Source organism: Salmo salar, chromosome 25, assembly GCF_965601325.2.
Source record: "Salmo salar chromosome 25, fSalSal1, whole genome shotgun sequence".
Classification (NCBI taxonomy): domain Eukaryota; kingdom Metazoa; phylum Chordata; class Actinopteri; order Salmoniformes; family Salmonidae; genus Salmo; species Salmo salar.
Genome location: NC_138315.1, coordinates 31,440,991 through 31,466,399, shown reverse-complemented (window position 1 = coordinate 31,466,399; position 25,409 = coordinate 31,440,991). Strand labels below are relative to the sequence as shown.

Here is a 25,409-nt window from a genome sequence, read left to right as displayed (position 1 = left end):
TACTGTACTCTACTCTGCTCTGCTGTTCTACTCTGCTCTACTGTACTCTGCTCTACTCTGATGCTGTGCTCTGCTCTACTCTGCTCTACTTTACTCTGCTCTGATTCTCTACTCTGCTCTGATGCTCTACTCTACTCTGCTCTGCTCTGCTCCGCTCTTATCTACTGTGCTGTTCAAACTTGTGAAACATAGACGTCTATGATTGGTACAGATTTGGTCCCCTCTGGACCAACCAAATTTGGTGTTGTTTGGGGGCAGCGCTCATTAGGATAATAGCCAGTGTGTAGAATAAAACCCAAGTATGCAAAGGAGGATAGTACATATGTTGACCAGGACACATCACCATGAAGAGAATGATATTAATAATTCTGCATTTCTACATAGTACAGATCAATAACCCATGATGTCATTCTGTTATCACCATTCTCAGCATATATGTGTATGGTTTGTTAAATTTGCATTTACATTTTACATTTTAGTCATTTAGCAGACGCTCTTATCCAGAGCGACTTACAGTAACAATCAATGTTTTCTGCTCCCATTTTGAAGTGAGAAAGTGAGTCTTAGAGACTCAGCGTGACTCTGTTAGTGTGGAATTGCCCAGTAGTCAAACTCTGAACAGTGCCTGTAGTGTTTGGCTGGTTTGACTGTTTTATAAAGACTGAGGACAGGGGTGTGGAAATGGGCCATCCTCTTTGTGTGTGTGTGTGTGTGTGTGTGTGTGTGTGTGTGTGTGTGTGTGTGTGTGTGTGTGTGTGTGTGTGTGTGTGTGTGTGTGTGTGTGTGTGTGTGTGTGTGTGTGTGTGTGTGTGTGTGTGTGTGTGTGTGTGTGTGTGCGTCCTAGCTGAGGCTGTTGTTCTAGCTGACCTATTTCTGCCCAGTCTTAAAGAGGACATTTCCCTTCCTCTCACTGGTGCTGGTCATCAACACTATCCCTCCATTGGGGCTGCACACACGCCTGCACAAATATACCACATACATGCCCAGCTACTGTATGTTGACTGATGCATAATAACTACTAACTCTCTCTGCCTGTCCCATTTCTCCTCTCTCTCTGTCTGTCCCATTTCTCCTCTCTCTCTGTCTGTCCCATTTCTCCTCTCTCTCTGTCTGTCCCATTTCTCCTCTCTCTCTGTCTGTCCCATTTCTCCTATCTCTCTGTCTGTCCCATTTCTCCTCTCTCTGTCTGTCCCATTTCTCCTCTCTCTCTGTCTGTCCCATTTCTCCTCTCTCTCTGTCTGTCCCATTTCTCCTCTCTCTCTGTCTGTCCCATTTCTCCTCTCTCTGTCTGTCCCATTTCTCCTCTCTCTGTCTGTCCCATTTCTCCTCTCTCTCTGTCTGTCCCATTTCTCCTCTCTCTCTGTCTGTCCCATTTCTCCTCTCTCTCGTCTGTCCCATTTCTCCTCTCTCTGTCTGTCCCATTTCTCCTCTCTCTCTGTCTGTCCCATTTGACCTCTCTCTCTGTCTGTCACATTTGTCCTCTCTCTCTGTCTGTCCCATTTCTCCTCTCTCTGTCTGTCCCATTTGACCTCTCTCTCTGTCTGTCCCATTTGTCCTCTCTCTCTGTCTGTCCCATTTCTCCTCTCTCTCTGTCTGTCCCATTTGTCCTCTCTCTCTGTCTGTCCCATTTCTCCTATCTCTCTGTCTGTCCCATTTCTCCTCTCTCTGTCTGTCCCATTTCTCCTCTCTCTCTGTCTGTCCCATTTGTCCTCTCTCTCTGTCTGTCACATTTGTCCTCTCTCTCTGTCTGTCCCATTTCTCCTCTCTCTGTCTGTCCCATTTCTCCTCTCTCTCTGTCTGTCACATTTGTCCTCTCTCTCAGCCTGTCCATTTGTCCTCTCTCTGCCTGTCCCATTTCTCCGCTCTCTTTGCCTGTCCCATTTCTTCTCTCTCTCTCCGCCTGTCCCATTTCTTCTCTCTCTACCTGTCCCATTCTTTCTTTCTTTCTTTCTTTCTTTCTTTCTTTCTTTCTTTCTTTCTTTCTTTCTTTCTTTCTTTCTTTCTTTCTTTCTTTCTTCTTTCTTTCTTTCTCTCACTCTCTCTCTTTCTGTCCTGAGGGAGATAGAGAACAGTAGACTATTGGCCATTGGCTGATCTTTCTCTGTGAATCCCTCTGTCCCTACGGCACATCAGAAATCTGTCGCTTCAATCTTTATGTCCCTGTATAGTCATGGAAACGGCCAAATGGCCACCAATGGCCAATGTTCCCACACAGGAACGCAAAGACAGGCTGGCACTAAATCACGCGGGCCCAGGATCTGTATCTACCCCTCTCTGTGTGTGGGGACAGAGGGATTCACCACTGCATCCCAGAGACAGGCATTCACCTCTCTACAATAGCCTTGAGAAGAGGAGAATAGGATGGAATGGGGTTTATGGCTGGTGTTTGTATGTGTTGGGGGGATTCTCTGTCCCTCATCCTACATCCCCCCTCTGACTCGTCTGTCAAACACATACATTTATCAGACCTGAAACTGTGGTGGGTCCATGAGATGAACAAAGAAAGAGGCTGAGACAAAGAAATATGGAGATGAAAAAGACAGAGACAGACGGATACAGACGGATACAGACAAATACAGACGGATACAGACAAATACAGACAAATACAGACAGATACGGACAGATACAGACGGATACAGACGGATACAGACAAATACAGACAGATACAGACAGAGACAGACAAATACAGACAGATACAGACAAATACAGACGGATACAGACAAATACAGACAGATACAGACAGAGACAGACAAATACAGACGGATACAGACAAATACAGACAGATACAGACAGAGACAGACAAATACAGACAGATACAGACAAATACAGACAGATACGGACAGATACAGACAAATACAGACGGATACAGACAAATACAGACAGATACAGACAGAGACAGACAAATACAGACAGATACAGACAAATACAGACAGAAACAGACAAATACAGACAAATACAGACAGATACAGACAAATACAGACAGAAACAGACAAATACAGACACATACAGACAGATACAGACAAATACAGACAAATACAGACAAATACAGACAGAGGCAGACAGAGACAGACAAATACAGACAAATACAGACAGAAACAGACAAATACAGACAGATACAGACAAATACAGACAGAAACAGACAAATACAGACAGAGACAGACAGAGACAGACAGATACAGACAGACAGATACAGACAAATACAGACAAATACAGACAGATACAGACAGAGACAGACAGACAGATACAGACAGACAGACAGATACAGATACAGACAGAGACAGACAGAGACAGAGACAGACAGATACAGACAGAGACAGACAGATACAGATACAGACAGATACAGACAGACAGAGACAGACAGATACAGACAGATACAGACAGATACAGACAGACAGATACAGACAGATACAGACAGAGACAGACAGACAGATACAGACAGATACAGACAGAGACAGACAGATACAGACAGAGACAGACAGATACAGACAGAGACAGACAGATACAGACAGACAGATACAGACAGATACAGACAGACAGAGACAGACAGATACAGACAGAGACAGACAGATACAGACAGAGACAGACAGAGACAGACAGACAGAGACAGACAGACAGAGACAGACAGAGACAGACAGATACAGACAGAGACAGACAGAGACAGACAGAGACAGACAGAGACAGGCAGATACAGACAGAGACAGACAGAGACGGATAGATACAGACAAATACAGACAGAGACAGAGACAGACAGATACAGAACGAGACAGACAGAGACAGACAGAGACAGACAGACAGATACAGAATGAGACAGACAGACAGAGACAGACAGAGACAGACAGATACAGAACGAGACAGACAGATACAGACAAATACAGACAGATACAGACAGAGACAGACAGAGACAGACAGATACAGAACGAGACAGTCAGAGACAGACAGAGACAGACAAATACAGACAGAGACAGACAGACAGAGACAGACAGATACAGACAGAGACAGACAGAGACAGACAGAGACAGACAGATACAGATACAGACAGATACAGACAGACAGAGACAGACAGATACAGACAGATACAGACAGATACAGACAGACAGATACAGACAGATACAGACAGATACAGACAGATACAGACAGACAGATACAGACAGAGACAGACAGACAGATACAGACAGATACAGACAGAGACAGACAGATACAGACAGAGACAGACAGATACAGACAGAGACAGACAGATACAGACAGATACAGACAGACAGATACAGACAGATACAGACAGACAGAGACAGACAGATACAGACAGATACAGACAGAGACAGACAGACAGAGACAGACAGACAGAGACAGACAGACAGAGACAGACAGAGACAGACAGAGACAGACAGATACAGACAGAGACAGACAGAGACAGGCAGATACAGACAGAGACAGACAGAGACAGACAGAGACGGATAGATACAGACAAATACAGACAGAGACAGAGACAGACAGATACAGAACGAGACAGACAGAGACAGACAGAGACAGACAGACAGAGACAGACAGATACAGAATGATACAGACAGAGACAGACAGAGACAGACAGATACAGAACGAGACAGACAGATACAGACAAATACAGACAGATACAGACAGAGACAGACAGAGACAGACAGATACAGAACGAGACAGTCAGAGACAGACAGAGACAGACAGAGACAGACAAATACAGACAGAGACAGACAGAGACAGACAAATACAGACAGAGACAGACAGAGACAGACAGACAGAGACAGACAGATACAGAACGAGACAGACAGACAGATACAGACAGAGACAGACAGATACAGACAGAGACAGACAGAGACAGACAGACAGAGACAGACAGAGACAGACAGATACAGAACGAGACAGACAGATACAGACAAATACAGACAGAGACAGACAGAGACAGACAGATACAGACAGAGACAGACAGATACAGATACAGACAGAGACAGACAGAGACAGATACAGACAGAGACAGACAGATACAGACAGAAGGTATGGGAATCATATTCCAACAGGTTTTAGACATTATGCTAATAGGCTTAGTTGCCTCCAGGCACCTCATCCCCCTCTTTCCTCTTGTTTAATGTTCCCTTCTTCTTGTTGTTTAATTCTGTCTTTCTGGGTGGTTGGAGGCAGAGGTCTGGAAGCTTATTGAGGGATTCAAAGTGGCAATGCTCTGGATTGCATCAATGACCCGCTGTGTGGGTGGGTGGGGCGGCGTGATGTCCTGGATTCTCTCAGTGACCCGCTGTGTGGGTGGGTGGGACGGCGTGATGTCCTGGATTCTCTCAGTGACCCGCTGTGTGGGTGGGTGGGGCGGCGTGATGGCCTGGATTCTCTCAGTGACCCGCTGTGTGGGTGGGTGGGGCGGCGTGATGGCCTGGATTCTCTCAGTGACCCGCTGTGTGGGTGGGTGGGGCGGCGTGATGTCCTGGATTCTCTCAGTGACCCGCTGTGTGGGTGGGTGGGACGGCGTGATGTCCTGGATTCTCTCAGTGACCCGCTGTGTGGGTGGGTGGGACGGCGTGATGGCCTGGATTCTCTCAGTGACCCGCTGTGTGGGTGGGTGGGACGGCGTGATGTCCTGGATTCTCTCAATGACCCGCTGTGTGGGTAGGACGGCGTGATGTCCTGGATTCTCTCAGTGACCCGCTGTGTGGGTGGGTGGGACGGCGTGATGTCCTGGATTCTCTCAGTGACCCGCTGTGTGGGTGGGTGGGACGGCGTGATGTCCTGGATTCTCTCAGTGACCCGCTGTGTGGGTGGGTGGGGCGGCGTGATGGCCTGGATTCTCTCTGTGACCCGCAGTGTGGGTGGGTGGGACGGCGTGATGTCCTGGATTCTCTCAGTGACCCGCTGTGTGGGTGGGTGGGGCGGCGTGATGGCCTGGATTCTCTCAGTGACCCGCTGTGTGGGTGGGTGGGGCGGCGTGATGTCCTGGATTCTCTCAGTGACCCGCTGTGTGGGTGGGTGGGGCGGCGTGATGTCCTGGATTCTCTCAGTGACCCGCTGTGTGGGTGGGTGGGGCGGCGTGATGGCCTGGATTCTCTCAGTGACCCGCTGTGTGGGTGGGTGGGACGGCGTGATGTCCTGGATTCTCTCAGTGACCCGCTGTGTGGGTGGGTGGGGCGGCGTGATGGCCTGGATTCTCTCAGTGACCCGCTGTGTGGGTGGGTGGGGCGGCGTGATGTCCTGGATTCTCTCAGTGACCCGCTGTGTGGGTGGGTGGGGCGGCGTGATGGCCTGGATTCTCTCAGTGACCCGCTGTGTGGGTGGGTGGGACGGCGTGATGTCCTGGATTCTCTCAGTGACCCGCTGTGTGGGTGGGTGGGGCGGCGTGATGTCCTGGATTCTCTCAGTGACCCGCTGTGTGGGTGGGTGGGGCGGCGTGATGTCCTGGATTCTCTCAGTGACCCGCTGTGTGGGTGGGTGGGGCGGCGTGATGTCCTGGATTCTCTCAGTGACCCGCTGTGTGGGTGGGTGGGGCGGCGTGATGTCCTGGATTCTCTCAGTGACCCGCTGTGTGGGTGGGTGGGGCGGCGTGATGTCCTGGATTCTCTCAGTGACCCGCTGTGTGGGTGGGTGGGGCGGCGTGATGTCCTGGATTCTCTCAGTGACCCGCTGTGTGGGTGGGTGGGGCGGCGTGATGTCCTGGATTCTCTCAGTCACCCGGCTAAAGTGGAGGATGTGGGAAAAGTTATTGCATCCTCTGTGGATGCGGCAAGGATATGATCCATGCCAGTATGTGTGTGTGTGAGAGAGAGGTTGGCATATTTACCCTGTCTCAGTTTCATAGCTTTCCACAAAGAGCCAGCTGTGGCTATAGAGCCTGAAGAGCAGAGAGACTGTGGCTATAGAGCCTGCAGAGCAGAGAGACTGTGGCTATAGAGCCTGAAGAGCAGAGAGACTGTGGCTGTAGAGCCTGCAGAGCAGAGAGACAGTGGCTATAGAGCCTGCAGAGCAGAGAGACAGTAGCTATGGAGCCTGCAGAGCAGAGAGACAGTGGCTATAGAGCCTGCAGAGCAGAGAGACTGTGGCTGTAGAGCCTGCAGAGCAGTGAGACAGTGGCTATAGAGCCTGCAGAGCAGAGAGACTGTGGCTGTAGAGCCTGCAGAGCAGAGAGACTGTGGCTGTAGAGCCTGCAGAGCAGAGAGACTGTGGCTGTAGAGCCTGCAGAGCAGTGAGACTGTGGCTATAGAGCCTGCAGAGCAGTGAGACTGTGGCTATAGAGCCTGCAGAGCAGAGAGACTGTGGCTATAGAGCCTGCAGAGCAGAGAGACGGTGGCTGTAGAGCCTGCAGAGCAGTGAGACGGTGGCTATAGAGCCTGCAGAGCAGAGAGACTGTGGTGCTCTACATATTCTAAGAGCCAGGCATTCCATGAGAGCCTCGACAACATTCATTTTCTAACAGTTTTATCAATGCAGAAAACAGCTATGTACTCACACTCACCCTCTCCATTCACCCTCAAACCAAAATCCTCCCCTCCCCCACACCCCCTCTCTCCTCACCGAGGGGTGATGTTGACATCTCAGCGGTCCTGCGACTTGCCACATATTCAAATGAGCCTTTGATGAGATTGTATGAACTGATATTTTCTTGGTCCTCTGGAGTGAGGATGAGGGAGGAAGTGCTAATGGCAGCCACTACTGTTGAAATACAACCTGCTTGTAATACAGATGAGAGTTACAAAGTTAGGTAGTGTGTTAGCTGTACAGAGGCAGTGTGTTAGCTGTACAGAGGCAGTGTGTTAGCTGTACAGAGGCAGTGTGTTAGCTATACAGAGGCAGTGTGTTAGCTGTACAGAGGCAGTGTGTTAGCTGTACAGAGGCAGTGTGTTAGCTATACAGAGGCAGTGTGTTAGCTGTACAGAGGCAGTGTGTTAGCTGTACAGAGGCAGTGTGTTAGCTGTACAGAAGCAGTGTGTTAGCTGTACAGAGGCAGTGTGTTAGCTGTACAGAGGCAGTGTGTTAGCTGTACAGAGGCAGTGTGTTAGCTGTACAGAGGCAGTGTGTTAGCTGTACAGAGGCAGTGTGTTAGCTGTACAGAGGCAGCGTGTTAGCTGTACAGAGGCAGTGTGTGTTAGCTGGACAGAGGCAGTGTGTTAGCTGTACAGAGGCAGTGTGTTAGCTGTACAGAGGCAGTGTGTTAGCTGTACAGGGGCAGTGTGTTAGCTGTACAGAGGCAGTGTGTTAGCTGTACAGAGGCAGCGTGTTAGCTGTACAGAGGCAGTGTGTTAGCTGTACAGAGGCAGTGTGTGTTAGCTGTACAGAAGCAGTGTGTTAGCTGGACAGAGGCAGTGTGTTAGCTGTACAGAGGCAGTGTGTTAGCTGTACAGAGGCAGTGTGTTAGCTGTACAGAAGCAGTGTGTTAGCTGGACAGAGGCAGTGTGTTAGCTGTACAGAGGCAGTGTGTTAGCTGTACAGAGGCAGTGTGTTAGCTGTACAGAGGCAGTGTGTTAGCTGTACAGAGGCAGTGTGTTAGCTGGACAGAGGCAGTGTGTTAGCTGTACAGAGGCAGTGTGTTAGCTGTACAGAGGCAGTGTGTTAGCTGTACAGAGGCAGCGTGTTAGCTGTACAGAGGCAGCGTTAGCTGTACAGAGGCAGTGTGTTAGCTGTACAGAGGCAGTGTGTTAGCTGTACAGAGGCAGTGTGTTAGCTGGACAGAGGCAGTGTGTTAGCTGGACAGAGGCAGTGTGTTAGCTGGACAGAGGCAGTGTGTTAGCTGAACAGAGGCAGTGTGTTAGCTGTACTTTGGCAGTGTGTTAGCTGTACAGAGGCAGTGTGTTAGCTGTACAGAGTCAGTGTGTTAGCTGTACAGAGGCAGTGTGTTAGCTGTACAGAGGCAGTGTGTTAGCTGTTGTGTGTGAGCTGTGTTGAGGCAGATTGGTGTTTGTGTTGTTAACTGCAGGGTAATGGCACTGGAGAGGCCCTCAATCCAGCTCTATTCATCCCTTACCGCTTTCTAAGAGCCTCTTCAGATGCACCGCAGCAGTTGGTGTGTGTGTGTGTGTGTGTGTGTTTGTGTGTGTGTGTGTGTGTGTAACCCTGGCACTCCACAGCCTAATTAAGTGATCTGATCCAGAGCTGATTTGAATAACAAAAGACCCTGATGAGGGAGGGGGATGAGAGGAGGAGAGGAAGAGAGGAAGAGGGTTTGGGTCTACAGTAGCAGCATTGTAGCAGGCAGGAAACACATGTTTGGTAGAGTAAACAGTCCCTAGTGTTCAGTACACATTACCATGCTAATATAGCTGACACACAACAGGGACCCTAGCTGTGGGAGGGGGGGGCTTTGGCATCCCCTGCCTCTCTATCTCTCTCTCCTTCAGAAGCTCCTGCCATCTCTAACTCTGATCAGTGACCCTCCCCCAGGAACACTGATCCAATCTGTCTCTACTGAGGCGTGGGAGCGAGGTAGGGAGGGACAGAGAGAAAGCAGGGAGTGAGAGGAGGAGGGAAGGACGGAAGACGGGGTAAAAGTTGCTGTGACCTTGTAGACTAGGAGGGAGTAGGTCTCTGAAGCAGGAAATCATTTGTTTAGTCCACACTCTGTTGGTGCTCTGTTGAAATCAAATCAAATCAAACTTTTTTCACATGCGCTGAATACAACAAGTGTAGATCTTACCGTGAAATGCTTACTGACAAGCCCTTAACCAACGGTGCAGTTAAGAGTTAGCAAAACCAAATGCATGCTTTTCAACCGTTCGCTGCCCGCACCTGCCCGCCCGACTAGCATCACTACTCTGGACGGTTCTGACCTAGAATACGTGGACAACTACAAATACCTAGGTGTCTGGTTAGACTGTAAACTCTCCTTCCAGACTCATATTAAGCATCTCCAATCCAAAATCAAATCTAGAATCGGCTTCCTATTTCTCAACAAAGCCTCCTTCACTCACGCTGCCAAACACACCCTCGTAAAACTGACTATCCTACCGATCCTCGACTTCGGCGATGTCATCTACAAAATAGCCTCCAACACTCTACTCAACAAATTGGATGCAGTCTATCACAGTGCCATCCGTTTTGTCACCAAAGCCCCATATACCACCCACCACTGCGACCTGTATGCTCTAGTTGGCTGGCCCTCGCTACATATTCGTCGCCAGACCCACTGGCTCCAGGTCATCTATAAGTCTATGCTAGGTAAAGCTCCGCCTTATCTCAGCTCACTGGTCACGATAACAACACCCACCCGTAGCACATGCTCCAGCAGGTATATCTCACTGGTCACCCCCAAAGCCAACACCTCCTTTGGCCGCCTTTCCTTCCAATTCTCTGCTGCCAATGACTGGAACGAATTGACGAATTGCAAAAATCACTGAAGCTGGAGACTTACATTTCCCTCACTGACTTTAAACATCAGCTATCTGAGCAGCTAACCGATCGCTGCAGCTGTACATAGTCCATCTGTAAATAGCCCACCCAATCTACCTACCTCTTCCCCATATTGTTTTTATTTACTTTGCTGCTCTTTTGCACCCCAGTATCACTACTTACACACCATCATCTGCTCATCATCATCTGCTCATCTATCACTCCAGTGTTAATCTGCTAAATTGTAATTACTTTGCTACTATGGCCTATTTATTGCCTTACCTCCTCATGCCATTTACACACACTGTATATAGACTTTCTTTTTTCTATTGTGTTATTGACTGTACGCTTGTTTATTCCATGTGTAACTCTGTGTTGTTGTTTCTGTCACACTGCTTTGCTTTATCTTGGCCAGGTCGCAGTTGTAAATGAGAACTTGTTCTCAACTAGCCTACCTGGTTAAATAAAGGTGAAATAAAAGATAAAATAAAGAGTTTACTAAAAGTGTGTGTGTAGCGGTACCCCAGACGAAAGGAGACTATCGGCAGACTACACTTAATAGGTATTGTGTGGCCTGGGCCTCTATCGATTACTGTCCCAATATGTCACTGCTTCTCTGTACAGTCTTCTATACAGATGGACAATGCAGCTTTACACATCACCTGTCATATCATATGGCTGACACAGGCACACAGGGATGAGAGTGTAGACACGGGTGGGTGGGTGTGTCTAGCCTGCCTCAGGGGACTAGATATTCTATCAGGTCCTGAGAGCAGAAGACAGGGATAGTGTTACAGAGGTAATTAGTTCTAACAGGCCTGCTGAACGGATGCGCTTGTCCACAATAACCCCTCAGTCACTGACAGCTCTGTCTGGATGTGTTTGTCTCTCCCTCTCTCCTTTCCATCTCTCCTCCTCCACTCTCTCTTCTGTCCTTCCCCCTCTCTCTCTGCTTTCCTCTCCTTTCTCCCACTCTCTCTCCTCTGTTTCGGTCTCTGTCTCTCATATCCTCTCACATGGATAAAAGTGCAGTTAAAAGGGACAGAGCGGAAATGAGACAAGTGTCTCACGTGTCTGAGGTGAAGAGGTTTTTGGTGGGAGGCCTGGGAATCATGGATACGCACACACAGCCTACACACGCACACACACAGATAAACACACACACTTGAACGCATGCACACACCCTCGCTCACCCTCACACTGCCTCTCTCTCACACTGCCTCTCTCTCACACGGTTGTAGTAAGGAGTAGACCAAGGTGCAGCAGGAACGTGTATACTCATCTTCTTTATTTTTATAAAAAGAAGGAAAAAACCACATATACAAAACAACAACAACCACCACCACCACCACCACCACCACCACCCACCACCACCACCACCACCACCACCACCACCACCACCACACAGTCCTGTCAGGTGCACAGACACAAAACAGGAGACAACTACCCACAAATCCCAAAGAAAACACACCCCTCTTAAATAAGACCTTCAATTAGAAGCAACGAGGAGCAGCTGCTTCCAATTGAAGGTCAACCCCATGAACTAAACATAGAAATAGAAAGACTCGAAGTAACATAGAAATAAACTAACAAGAACATAGCCCAACAAACCCCGAACCACATAAAACAAACACCCCCTGCCACGTCCTGACCAAACTGCAATAACAAATAACCCCTATTACTGGTCAGGATGTGACACTCTCTCTCTCTCTCTCTCTCTCTCTCTCTCTCTCTCTCTCTCTCTCTCTCTCTCTCTCTCTTTTCTGCCATGTAATACTCGGATCAGAGATGTGATATTCTCATCATAATCTGATACTACAGTGTCTGTAATACTTAGTTTTGGCAACACTTTACAGAGATCTTGACAGGATTGGACTGCTGAATTCTCAGTCTGACAAACAAAAACAAAATGGAGGGATTTTAGCAGATTTTGTAGATGTCATTTAGGGGGTCATTCTTTGTTGTGGTGTTTTGATTTATTTAGATTTGATTTGGATCCCCATTAGCTGACGCCATGACGACAGCTTGTCTTTCTGGTGTCCAACACAACGAAAAATAAATTATAGACAAAAATACTTCACAATTTCCATACATTTACTAAACATTAACAAGTAGACATTACAGACATTACAAATACATTAAAGGTAATATTTAACAGTAAATACATTTAACAGTCAATACTACAGTATATGGTGTTTGTGTGTATGTGCGGACTGTGCTGACTGAGAGGTTATCCCATTTGGGAACAATGTCAGCTGTTTGGCCGAGGAAACTCAGTGTCAACTTTGATTTCCTGTAACATCCACCAATCAGAGTAGTCGATATTAGTCAGGCTGTTTCTGGCTGTCGCTGCAGGGGGCCCCAGGGACCTCACAGTAATCTTAACCACATCACTCAGACACACACACACACACACACACCTCTCAGACAGTGGGGCCATTCAGAGCAGACAGTAGTTAATTGGACTCTGTCATGAGTAAACCTTGAGGAGCTGTACGGTAAGTGATAAACGTAGCTGCATGTTCTAGTGATGTTGTCCACCAGTAGTATCAGTCAGACATTTATACTGCTGACTATGGAGTCGTCTACCTCTGTATGTGTTACTGTTATGTCCAGAAGCAGCTAGAACTGAACTGAGTGCTGCCTGCTGACTTTCTAAAATAATATAATTACAGCAGTATAGCACACACGCACACACACACACACACACACACACACACACACACACACACACACCCCACCCCAACCCGTACAGAGTCTGGGCTATAAAGTGGAGTTAAACGGCTCTGAGAGAATCTCCTTGCTGACTTAAAAGCTTTGCTTCTCAGCATGGATCAGATGACACTTATTAGACCTGAAATAAGAGAGGGGAGGAGGAGGAGGAGTGGAGGGGGGAGGAGGAGGAGGAGTGGAGGGGGAGGAGGAGGAGGAGTGGAGGGGGGAGGAGGAGGAGGAGGGGGGGGAGGAGGAGGGGAGTGGAGGGGGGAGGAGGAGGTGGAGTGGAGGGGGAGGAGGAGGAGGAGTGGAGGGGGAGGAGGAGGAGGAGTGGAGGGGGGAGGAGGAGGAGGAGTGGGGGGGAGGAGGAGGAGTGGAGGGGGAGGAGGAGGAGGAGTGGAGGGGGAGGAGGAGGAGGAGTGGAGGGGGAGGAGGAGGAGGAGTGGAGGGGGGAGGAGGAGGAGTGGAGGGGGAGGAGGAGGAGGAGTGGAGGGGGGAGGAGGAGAAGGAGGAGAAGAAGAAGGAGGAGGAGGAGGAGGAGGAGGAGGAGAGAGTAGGAGAGGATATAAGGGATATGTGTGATTCTCCTGTAATCATCTCTACAGTATGTTGGTGGTTTGGTGATACTCCTGTAATCATCTCCACAGTATGTTGGTGATTTGGTGATTCTCCTGTAATCATCTCTACAGTATGTTGGTGGGTTGGTGATACTCCTGTAATCATCTCTACAGTATGTTGGTGATTTGGTGATACTCCTGTAATCATCTCTACAGTATGTTGGTGATTCTCCTGTAATCATCTCTACAGTATGTTGGTGGTTTGGTGATTCTCCTGTAATCATCTCTACAGTATGTTGGTGGGTTGGTGATACTCCTGTAATCATCTCCACAGTATGTTGGTGGTTTGGTGATTCTCCTGTAATCATCTCTACAGTATGTTGGTGGGTTGGTGATTCTCCTGTAATCATCTCTACAGTATGTTGGTGGGTTGGTGATACTCCTGTAATCATCTCTACAGTATGTTGGTGGTTTGGTGATTCTCCTGTAATCATCTCTACAGTATGTTGGTGATTCTCCTGTAATCATCTCTACAGTATGTTGGTGATTTGGTGATACTCCTGTAATCATCTCTACAGTATGTTGGTGATTCTCCTGTAATCATCTCTACAGTATGTTGGTGGTTTGGTGATACTCCTGTAATCATCTCTACAGTATGTTGGTGATTTGGTGATTCTCCTGTAATCATCTCTACAGTATGTTGGTGGTTTGGTGATTCTCCTGTAATCATCTCTACAGTATGTTGGTGGTTTGGTGATTCTCCTGTAATCATCTCTACAGTATGTTGGTGATTTGGTGATTCTCCTGTAATCATCTCTACAGTATGTTGGTGGTTTGGTGATACTCCTGTAATCATCTCTACAGTATGTTGGTGATTCTCCTGTAATCATCTCTACAGTATGTTGGTGGTTTGGTGATTCTCCTGTAATCATCTCTACAGTATGTTGGTGGGTTGGTGATACTCCTGTAATCATCTCTACAGTATGTTGGTGGTTTGGTGATTCTCCTGTAATCATCTCTACAGTATGTTGGTGGTTTGGTGATACTCCTGTAATCATCTCTACAGTATGTTGGTGGTTTGGTGATTCTCCTGTAATCATCTCTACAGTATGTTGGTGGTTTGGTGATTCTCCTGTAATCATCTCTACAGTATGTTGGTGATTTGGTGATTCTCCTGTAATCATCTCTACAGTATGTTGGTGGGTTGGTGATACTCCTGTAATCATCTCTACAGTATGTTGGTGGTTTGGTGATTCTCCTGTAATCATCTCTACAGTATGTTGGTGGTTTGGTGATTCTCCTGTAATCATCTCTACAGTATGTTGGTGGTTTGGTGATTCTCCTGTAATCATCTCTACAGTATGTTGGTGGTTTGGTGATTCTCCTGTAATCATCTCTACAGTATGTTGGTGGGTTGGTGATTCTCCTGTAATCATCTCTACAGTATGTTGGTGGTTTGGTGATTCTCCTGTAATCATCTCTACAGTATGTTGGTGGTTTGGTGATTCTCCTGTAATCATCTCTACAGTATGTTGGTGGGTTGGTGATTCTCCTGTAATCATCTCTACAGTATGTTGGTGGTTTGGTGATTCTCCTGTAATCATCTCTACAGTATGTTGGTGATTTGGTGATTCTCCTGTAATCATCTCTACAGTATGTTGGTGATTTGGTGATTCTCCTGTAATCATCTCTACAGTATGTTGGTGGTTTGGTGATTCTCCCATTTATTTGGAGTAGAACAGGATAATGGTTTAGTTTAGTTTATTAGGACCCCATTAGCTAGTTCACATGCAGCAGCTACTCTTCCCGGGGTCCACATAAAACACATACATACATGACAAAGTACAGAACAGTTTTAGACAAAAACATTACATAAAAAAATATATATTTACAGTGTGTGTATATACAGTACCAGTCAAAAGTTGAGACACACCTACTCATTCAATGGTTTTTCTTACTTTTTTACTATTTTCTACATTGTAGAATAATAGTGAAGACATCAAAACTATGAAATAACACATATGGAATCATGTAGTAACCAAAAAAGTGTTTAACACATTAAAATATATTATATATTTGAGATTCTTTAAAGTAGCCACGCTTTGCCTTGATGACAGCTTTGAACACACTTGGCATTCTCTCAACCAGCTTCACCTGGAGTGCTTTTCCAACAGTCTTGAAGGAGTACTGACTTGACTGGTACTATATACATATATATATATATATATATATATATATAATTTAAAAAATTGTTACACATTGGAAAGACACCAAGAGACAACAAAAATACAATGTACAGACTATTTCTACATATTCATATTCTTATATACAGTTAAAGTCTGTCTTTAGAAAGACGAGAGGCACTGTTAATAATATGTTTTTTAAAGTTAAACTTGCTTTTCTCTGAGTAATCTTTGGTGGCAGAGCATTCCACGATGACATGGCTCAATACATAACTGAGCGACGCATTAGATCTATTTTCTGGTTTGGGTACAGCGAAGAAACCCATAGAAACCCGTAGTGGCATGTCTGGTGGGGTATGAATGTCTATTTGAAGTATCTGAAAATACAATTATACAAGTGGTTAGACATTTTCAACACACAAACGTTTAAAAAACCCAACATGAAAGACTATCATGCATGTTGTTGATGTTAGTTGTATGTGTGCAGTGAATGATGAGCACTAGTTACTCAGCCTCCCCTCCATTTGAACAGCTGCGTTTCCATATTTTATACTTGGTCTTGGATGGGTCTGAGAGAGAGGGAGAGAGGCATTGGTGAAACATACAGTTCTTTCATTTTCTATTCTTCCTTCCCATTAACCCTTGGTATAGATTTGTCAGGGGGTTCTCTCTCTCTTGTGTGTGTGTGTGTGTGTGTGTGTGTGTGTGTGTGTGTGTGTGTGTGTGTGTGTGTGTGTGTGTGTGTGTGTGTGTGTGTGTGTGTGTGTGTGTGTGTGTGTGTGTGGCTGTGGCTGTGGCTGTGGGTTCATATACTCACGGTCATAAGAGAAGATTAAAGTAATTAATCTAGCATGTATAGTAATGAAACGTTTGATTGGAAAAATCCATCCCCCCTCCCTCCTCATCTCCCGTCTTTCGTTTGCTGTTGTCCTGTCTCTCTACATCTGTATGTCTTTCATTCTGTCTTTTCTTTTCTAGTTATACATCTTGATTATTAATTATACCTTTATTTCTCTGTGGATGTTGTTATTGTCAATTTTGCTGTGTAGCCTGTATACTCACCACCTCTCTCTCTTCCCTCCTCCCTCCCCTCCCCTCTCTCTCTCCCAGCATGCAGAGCAGGGTTCTATAAGTCTCTGCTGGGTAACGTCCAGTGTTCTAAGTGTCCACCCCACAGCTTCACCCATCATGAGGGAGCACTACACTGTGGCTGCGAGAAAAACTACTTCCGAGCTGATGGAGATCCGCCATCTACGGCCTGCACACGTACGTCTGTGTGTTTCTGTGTGTTTGTGTTTGTGAGTGAGAGCCCAAAATAGTTTACTCTCTGAAAGTACTGTTTGTTTATTCTCTAAACTGTTTTAGCTGCTGTGTCTCTGAGGACAATATCTTGCTCTCTCGCTCTCTCTCTGAGCTGTATCCGGATAGTTCACAGAAGCAGATGGCTGATGCCAAGCATGCTTAACTACATTACCCAGAAATCACTGCCCTGGCAGCTCTGATGACTGCCACCACATGACATCCACTACATCAGCCATGTCTGTACTCCCTGGGGGGAGTTAAGGACAACCAGACCAGACCTTTATTTCCAGTTTCCTCCTGTGTATCAGGGAGAGTCCTGTTTTACAGTCCTAAAACCTTTATAGACTAAGGTCATGAGCAGGAGTCTGGGAAGGAACATAGAGATCGGAGAAGAATATAGATTTACACATGTATGATATGATCTCCACCCACTGTCCTACTGTTCATAGCACATCTGGTAATCTATACATCTAGACATGACACACCATATGTGGGAGCCTCAGGTTAGAGACACGTAAAACCCAGAACTCTAGTCTCATCAGTATTATGGCTCGGCTGATAGATAGTCATAGTGAATGTACAGTAGAGTGGAGTGAAGGTTATGGCTCGGCTGCTAGATAGGCGTAGTGAATGTACAGTAGAGTGGAGTGAAGGTTATGGCTCGGCTGATAGATAGTCATAGTGAATGTACAGTAGAGTGGAGTGAAGGTTATGGCTCGGCTGCTAGATAGGCGTAGTGAATGTACAGTAGAGTGGAGTGAAGGTTATGGCTCGGCTGATAGATAGTCATAGTGAATGTACAGTAGAGTGGAGTGAAGGTTATGGCTCGGCTGATAGATAGTCATAGTGAATGTACAGTAGAGTGGAGTGAAGGTTATGGCTCGGCTGCTAGATAGTCATAGTGAATGTACAGTAGAGTGGAGTGAAGGTTATGGCTCGGCTGATAGATAGGCGTAGTGAATGTACAGTAGAGTGGAGTGAAGTTTATGGCTCGGCTGCTAGATAGTCATAGTGAATGTACAGTAGAGTGGAGTGAAGGTTATGGCTCGGCTGATAGATAGTCATAGTGAATGAACAGTAGAGTGGAGTGAAGGTTATGGCTCGGCTGACAGATAGTCGTAGTGAATGTACAGTAGAGTGGAGTGAAGGTTATGGCTCGGCTGCTAGATAGGCGTAGTGAATGTACAGTAGAGTAGAGTGAAGGTTATGGTTCGGCTGATAGATAGGCGTAGTGAATGTACAGTAGAGTGGAGTGAAGGTTATGGCTCGGCTGATAGATAGTCATAGTGAATGTACAGTAGAGTGGAGTGAAGGTTATGGCTCGGCTGATAGATAGTCATAGTGAATGTACAGTAGAGTGGAGTGAAGGTTATGGCTCGGCTGATAGATAGTCGTAGTGAATGTACAGTAGAGTGGAGTGAAGGTTATGGCTCGGCTCCTAGATAGTCGTAGTGAATGTACAGTAGAGTGGAGTGAAGGTTATGCCTCGGCTGATAGATAGGCGTAGTGAATGTACAGTAGAGTGGAGTGAAGGTTATGGCTCGCCTGCTAGATAGGCGTAGTGAATGTACAGTAGAGTGGAGTGAAGGTTATGGCTCGGCTGCTAGATAGGCGTAGTGAATGTACAGTAGAGTAGAGTGAAGGTTATGGCTCGGCTGCTAGATAGGCGTAGTGAATGTACAGTAGAGTGGAGTGAAGGTTATGGCTCGGCTGATAGATAGTCGTAGTGAATGTACAGTAGAGTGGAGTGAAGGTTATGGCTCGGCTGCTAGATAGTCATAGTGAATGTACAGTAGAGTGGAGTGAAGGTTATGGCTCGGCTGCTAGATAGTCATAGTGAATGTACAGTAGAGTGGAGTGAAGGTTATGGCTCGGCTGATAGATAGTCATAGTGAATGTACAGTAGAGTGGAGTGAAGGTTATGGCTCGGCTGATAGATAGGCGTTGTGAATGTACAGTAGAGTGGAGTGAAGTTTATGGCTCGGCTGATAGATAGTCATAGTGAATGTACAGTAGAGTGGAGTGAAGTGTATGGCTCGGCTGCTAGATAGGCGTAGTGAATGTACAGTAGAGTGGAGTGAAGGTTATGGCTCGGCTGATAGATAGTCATAGTGAATGTGCAGTAGAGTGGAGTGAAGGTTATGGCTCGGCTGATAGATAGTCATAGTGAATGTACAGTAGAGTGGAGTGAAGGTTATGGCTCGGCTGATAGATAGTCATAGTGAATGTACAGTAGAGTGGAGTGAAGATTATGGCTCGGCTGATAGATAGTCATAGTGAATGTACAGTAGAGTGGAGTGAAGGTTATGGCTCGGCTGATAGATAGTCATAGTGAATGTACAGTAGAGTGGAGTGAAGTTTATGGCTCGGCTGATAGATAGTCATAGTGAATGTACAGTAGAGTGGAGTGAAGGTTATGGCTCGGCTGCTAGATAGTCATAGTGAATGTACAGTAGAGTGGAGTGAAGGTGCTAGAATAGTAGAGTAATGTAGAGTTGACTGTATCCGCTGTCTGAACCCCAGCACCTCAGACAAACAAACAAACAAGGCTTTATATTGTCAAAGTCAACCCTACTCACCCCATCTCCTCCCTCGTTCAATTCTTTGCTGAGGATCTCTCCGTAGTTCTGGTTAGCTCCCTGTGTAATTATCCCCTTAGGTCTGATATTAAAGTCTGGAAATATTCAAAGAATCTGTTCACAGTAAGAACATGTCATTTCCATCTGCCAGTGAGAGTTTGAGGTTTGGCCTGAACCAGTGTCCTGTCCTTTTCCGTCCCTGTGACTGGTGGCTGAACTGACAGACTGCTGTCACTCAATCACACACACAATTGTATTAATATAATATATATTTTTATCCCCCTCTCTCTCTCTCTCAATTCAAATGGGATTTATTGGCATGGGAAACGTGTTTACATAGCCAAAGCAAGTGAAATAAACAATAAGCATAAGTGAGAAGACACAAAACAATATCAACAAAAAACGATTAGAAATTAACAGTGAACTCGCTTTCTCTCTCCGTCTCTCTCTTTCTCTCTCTTTCTCTCTCTCTCTCTTTCTCTCTCTCACTCTCTCTCTCACTCTCTCGCTCACTCTCTCGCTCTGTCTCTGTCTCTCTGTCTCTCCAGGTCCTCCCTCAGCTCCTCGTAATGTGATCTCAGTCATCAACGAGACCTCAGTGATTCTGGACTGGTCCTGGCCGGAGGACACAGGAGGTCGTAAGGACGTCACCTTCACCGTGCTCTGTAAGCGCTGCAGGCCTGGCCAGAGGGTGTGTGAGGCGTGTCGCAGCAATGTGCGGTTCCTCCCCCGTGCTGCAGGCCTGCAGAACACTACCGTTACCGTGGGAGACCTGCTGGCTCACACCAACTACACTTTCCAGATTGAGGCTCAGAATGGAGTGTCCCAGTTAGCCCCAACCATGAGGCAATATGCTGCTGTGACCATCACTACCAACCAAGCAGGTGAGGCCGGAGATGCACAAACACACTCTTGTGCACACACACCCATTGATGTTCACGGACGCACCCAAACACAAGAGCATGCACATCAACACACACACCTATAGACACACACACAAACACACACACAGGCACACTAGACACACACATAAACGTACATGCATTCCAACCATCAGCTCTGGACATTTACAAGGAGATCCTAGCCAGCATACTTCAGCGTTTTATCACCAGTATCAAATGTCTCCCTCCTCACAAATACACTCTGTATAAAACTTTGTGTTGTTTTTTAGCTTTTACAGACAGTCGTTATAATGGAATGGGTTCACAGCAACCCCTCATATAAACATTCTCACGCATGCATGCGCACAGGAACACACACACACACACACACACACACACACACCACACACACACACACACACACACACACACACACACACACACACACACACACACACACACACACACACACACAGAGAGGGATGGGTTGCTCACATCGATCTCTCATATAAACATTCTCCACACATCCCAGCCCAGAGACAACAGGGAGGGAGGACTTGGCCCAGTGAAAGTCCCTCACAGAGACAAATCAATCTCTCTGCAGCGGATTGTAACAAACCTCAACATTCCAATACCAAACTAGGAATGCATGCATGATGGCTATAGTTCACTACACCCTTCCACTCCTTCCCTCACTCCATACATCCCTCTCTGTGTTTTTTTTTCTCTCTCTCTCTCCTTCTCTCTTTCTCTCTGTCTCTGTTTCTGTCTCTCTTCTTCTCATTCCTCAACCATCCATACACATCCTTCTCCCTCTGTTCTCAGCCATACCTGTGTGTTGATGTTAAGGTGCTGACTCCAACCCATTACAGTCATTTGTGCCTCTATGACTTTCCTTTCTGATAGTCTTATGTCTTACTCTCTCCTTACCCACTTGGCACAGACGTCAATTCAACATCTATTCTACGTTCTTTCAACGTAATTTCATTGAAATGACTTGGAAACAAGGTGATTGGAGCAGTATGTACCCAGTGGGTCTTTGTCTGCTGGGACATTGGGTCCGGTCTCCTCTCTCTTGTTGTAGTGCAGCAGTAGATGAAGGTCTCTGTCTGCTGGGACATTGGGTCCGGTCTCCTCTCTCTTGTTGTAGTGCAGCAGTAGATGAAGGTCTCTGTCTGCTGGGACATTGGGTCCGGTCTCCTCTCTCTTGTTGTAGTGCAGCAGTAGATGAAGGTCTCTGTCTGCTGGGACATTGGGTCCAGTCTCCTCTCTCTTGTTGTAGTGCAGCAGTAGATGAAGGTCTCTGTCTGCTGGGACATTGGGTCCGGTCTCCTCTCTCTTGTTGTAGTGCAGCAGTAGATGAAGGTCTCTGTCTGCTGGGACATTGGGTCCGGTCTCCTCTCTCTTGTTGTAGTGCAGCAGTAGATGAAGGTCTCTGTCTGCTGGGACATTGGGTCCGGTCTCCTCTCTCTTGTTGTAGTGCAGCAGTAGATGAAGGTCTCTGTCTGCTGGGACATTGGGTCCGGTCTCCTCTCTCTTGTTGTAGTGCAGCAGTAGATGAAGGTCTCTGTCTGCTGGGACATTGGGTCCGGTCTCCTCTCTCTTGTTGTAGTGCAGCAGTAGATGAAGGTCTCTGTCTGCTGGGACATTGGGTCCGGTCTCCTCTCTCTTGTTGTAGTGCAGCAGTAGATGAAGGTCTCTGTCTGCTGGGACATTGGGTCCGGTCTCCTCTCTCTTGTTGTAGTGCAGCAGTAGATGAAGGTCTCTGTCTGCTGGGACATTGGGTCCGGTCTCCTCTCTCTTGTTGTAGTGCAGCAGTAGATGAAGGTCTCTGTCTGCTGGGACATTGGGTCCGGTCTCCTCTCTCTTGTTGTAGTGCAGCAGTAGATGAAGGTCTCTGTCTGCTGGGACATTGGGTCCGGTCTCCTCTCTCTTGTTGTAGTGCAGCAGTAGATGAAGGTCTCTGTCTGCTGGGACATTGGGTCCGGTCTCCTCTCTCTTGTTGTAGTGCAGCAGTAGATGAAGGTCTCTGTCTGCTGGGACATTGGGTCCGGTCTCCTCTCTCTTGTTGTAGTGCAGCAGTAGATGAAGGTCTCTGTCTGCTGGGACATTGGGTCCGGTCTCCTCTCTCTTGTTGTAGTGCAGCAGTAGATGAAGGTCTCTGTCTGCTGGGACATTGGGTCCGGTCTCCTCTCTCTTGTTGTAGTGCAGCAGTAGATGAAGGTCTCTGTCTGCTGGGACATTGGGTCCGGTCTCCTCTCTCTTGTTGTAGTGCAGCAGTAGATGAAGGTCTCTGTCTGTCTGTGTAACACAGTGGGGAGGGATAGCTGGGATTGTTTCAGTTAATACAGAGTCTCTCTATGGTGGAGAGTAATTCTGCTAGCTACAGTAATGTGTTCTCAATGCACGATTCCTTTCCTGTAGAGAGCGAGACAGGGGGGTTATACACCTTTTGGGGGGGATGGTGTGTACATACCCACACAGACACACACACACACACACACACACACACACACACACACACACACACACACACACACACACACACACACACACACACACACACACACACACACACACACACACACACACACACACACACACACACACACACACACACTGAGGTGTACAATGAGGTGCGTGCTGAGTTTCCTGTGTGTTATCCCAGCTGTGTTCTATAAAGGATGACGGGCCAGACACGGCACTTTGAAATGACAGCAGAGGGATGAGCAGTAAATGCAGATTTACTGTGTGTGTGTGTGTGTGTGTGTGTGTGTGTGTGTGGTGTGTGTGTGTGTGTGTGTGTGTGTGTGTGTGTGTGTGTGTGTGTGTGTGTGTGTGTGGGTGTAGATTTAGTGCTCTTCACTTGTCTCCGGACGTGTGTATACCTCTCCCAGGGGAGAGGGAGGGTAGAGGTAAAGAAGGGTAGAGGTAAAGAAGGGTAGAGGTAAAGAAGGGTAGAGGGAGGGTAGATGTAAAGAAGGGTATAGGTAAAGAAGGGTAGAGGTAAAGAAGGGTAGAGGTAAAGAAGGGTAGAGGTAAAGAAGGGTAGAGGGAGGGTAGATGTAAAGAAGGGTATAGGTAAAGAAGGGTAGAGGTAAAGAAGGGTAGAGGTAAAGAAGGGTAGAGGTAAAGAAGGGTACAGGGAGGGTAGATGTAAAGAAGGGTAGAGGTAAAGAAGGGTACAGGGAGGGTAGATGTAAAGAAGGGTAGAGGTAAAGAAGGGTAGAGGGAGGGTAGAGGTAAAGAAGGGTAGAGGGAGGGTAGAGGTAAAGAAGGGTAGAGGGAGGGTAGATGTAAAGAAGGGTAGAGGTAAAGAAGGGTAGAGGGGGGTAGAGGTAAAGAAGGGTAGAGGGGGGTAGAGGTAAAGAAGGGTAGAGGTAAAGACGGGTAGAGGGGGGTAGAGGTAAAGAAGGGTAGAGGGAGGGTAGAGGTAAAGAAGGGTAGAGGTAAAGAAGGGTAGAGGGGGGTAGAGGTAAAGAAGGGTAGAGGGGGGTAGAGGTAAAGAAGGGTAGAGGGGGGTAGAGGTAAAGAAGGGTAGAGGGAGGGTAGATGTAAAGAAGGGTAGAGGTAAAGAAGGGTAGAGGGGGGTAGAGGTAAAGAAGGGTAGAGGGAGGGTAGAGGTAAAGAAGGGTAGAGGGAGGGTAGAGGTAAAGAAGGGTAAAGAAGGGTAGAGGTAAAGAAGGGTAGAGGTAAAGAAGGGTAGAGGGAGGGTAGAGGTAAAGAAGGGTAGAGGGAGGGTAGAGGTAAAGAAGGGTAAAGGAGGGTAGAGGTAAAGAAGGGTAGAGGTAAAGAAGGGTAGAGGGGGGTAGAGGTAAAGAAGGGTAGAGGGAGGGTAGAGGTAAAGAAGGGTAGAGGGAGGGTAGAGGTAAAGAAGGGTAAAGAAGGGTAGAGGTAAAGAAGGGTAGAGGTAAAGAAGGGTAGAGGGAGGGTAGAGGTAAAGAAGGGTAGAGGGAGGGTAGAGGTAAAGAAGGGTAAAGGAGGGTAGAGGTAAAGAAGGGTAGAGGTAAAGAAGGGTAGAGGGAGGGTAGAGGTAAAGAAGGGTAGAGGGAGGGTAGAGGTAAAGAAGGGTAGAGGGAGGGTAGAGGTAAAGAAGGGTAAAGAAGGGTAGAGGTAAAGAAGGGTAGAGGTAAAGAAGGGTAGAGGGAGGGTAGATGTAAAGAAGGGTAGAGGGGGGTAGAGGTAAAGAAAAGCAACACGTCCACTGATCATGTAAAGATAACAGGTTTCAACAGAGCTCTCTACCAGTCTGTTTGTGCTCAGAATAGGTGAATCCTTATCATGTTTTAACCTACAGATCTTATAACCTTCCTCTTATCTCTCTGTGCCTGTTAAAGGACATGGATTTTTCCAATCAAACGTTTCATAACTATACATGCTAGATTAATTACTTTAATCTTCTCTTATGACCGTGAGTATATGAACCCATAGCCACACACACACACACACACACACACACACACACACACACACACACACACACACACACACACACACACACACACACACACACACACACACACACACACACACACACACACACACACACACACACACAAGCCATCCTTATTCTGCAGCTGCACGACCCATCAGGCTGAGTTTACAAGGATTAGGGTTGTCAGTGTACAGCTCCCTACACACACATGTGGCTATGTCCGTGGAGAGAGAGGACACGCAAGCTGCCCTCTTTCAGAGAGAAACACACACACACTACACCAACACACTCCTGTTTAAACCTGCCAAAACTGTTAAAAGCTGGATTAACTGGCCGTCTCGGAAGGGAGGAAAGCATCCGGATATTCTGACAGGGTGTTGTAAGACGAGTCTCAGCCCCTCTTCTACACA

The 25,409-nt window shown here is 47.1% G+C and overlaps 1 protein-coding gene across 2 annotated transcripts in view; it reads left to right on the top strand.

Moving 5' to 3' along the window:
- Positions 1 to 25,409, top strand: part of LOC106586535 (ephrin type-A receptor 3) — a 153,631-nt gene that overhangs the window by 61,909 nt on the left and 66,313 nt on the right. For both annotated transcript variants that reach the window (XM_014173940.3, XM_045707295.2), the window contains exons 4-5: positions 16,913 to 17,068; positions 20,232 to 20,567. In XM_014173940.3, the coding sequence (XP_014029415.2) occupies positions 16,913 to 17,068; positions 20,232 to 20,567 (492 nt within the window). The remainder of the gene's footprint in view (positions 1 to 16,912; positions 17,069 to 20,231; positions 20,568 to 25,409) is intronic.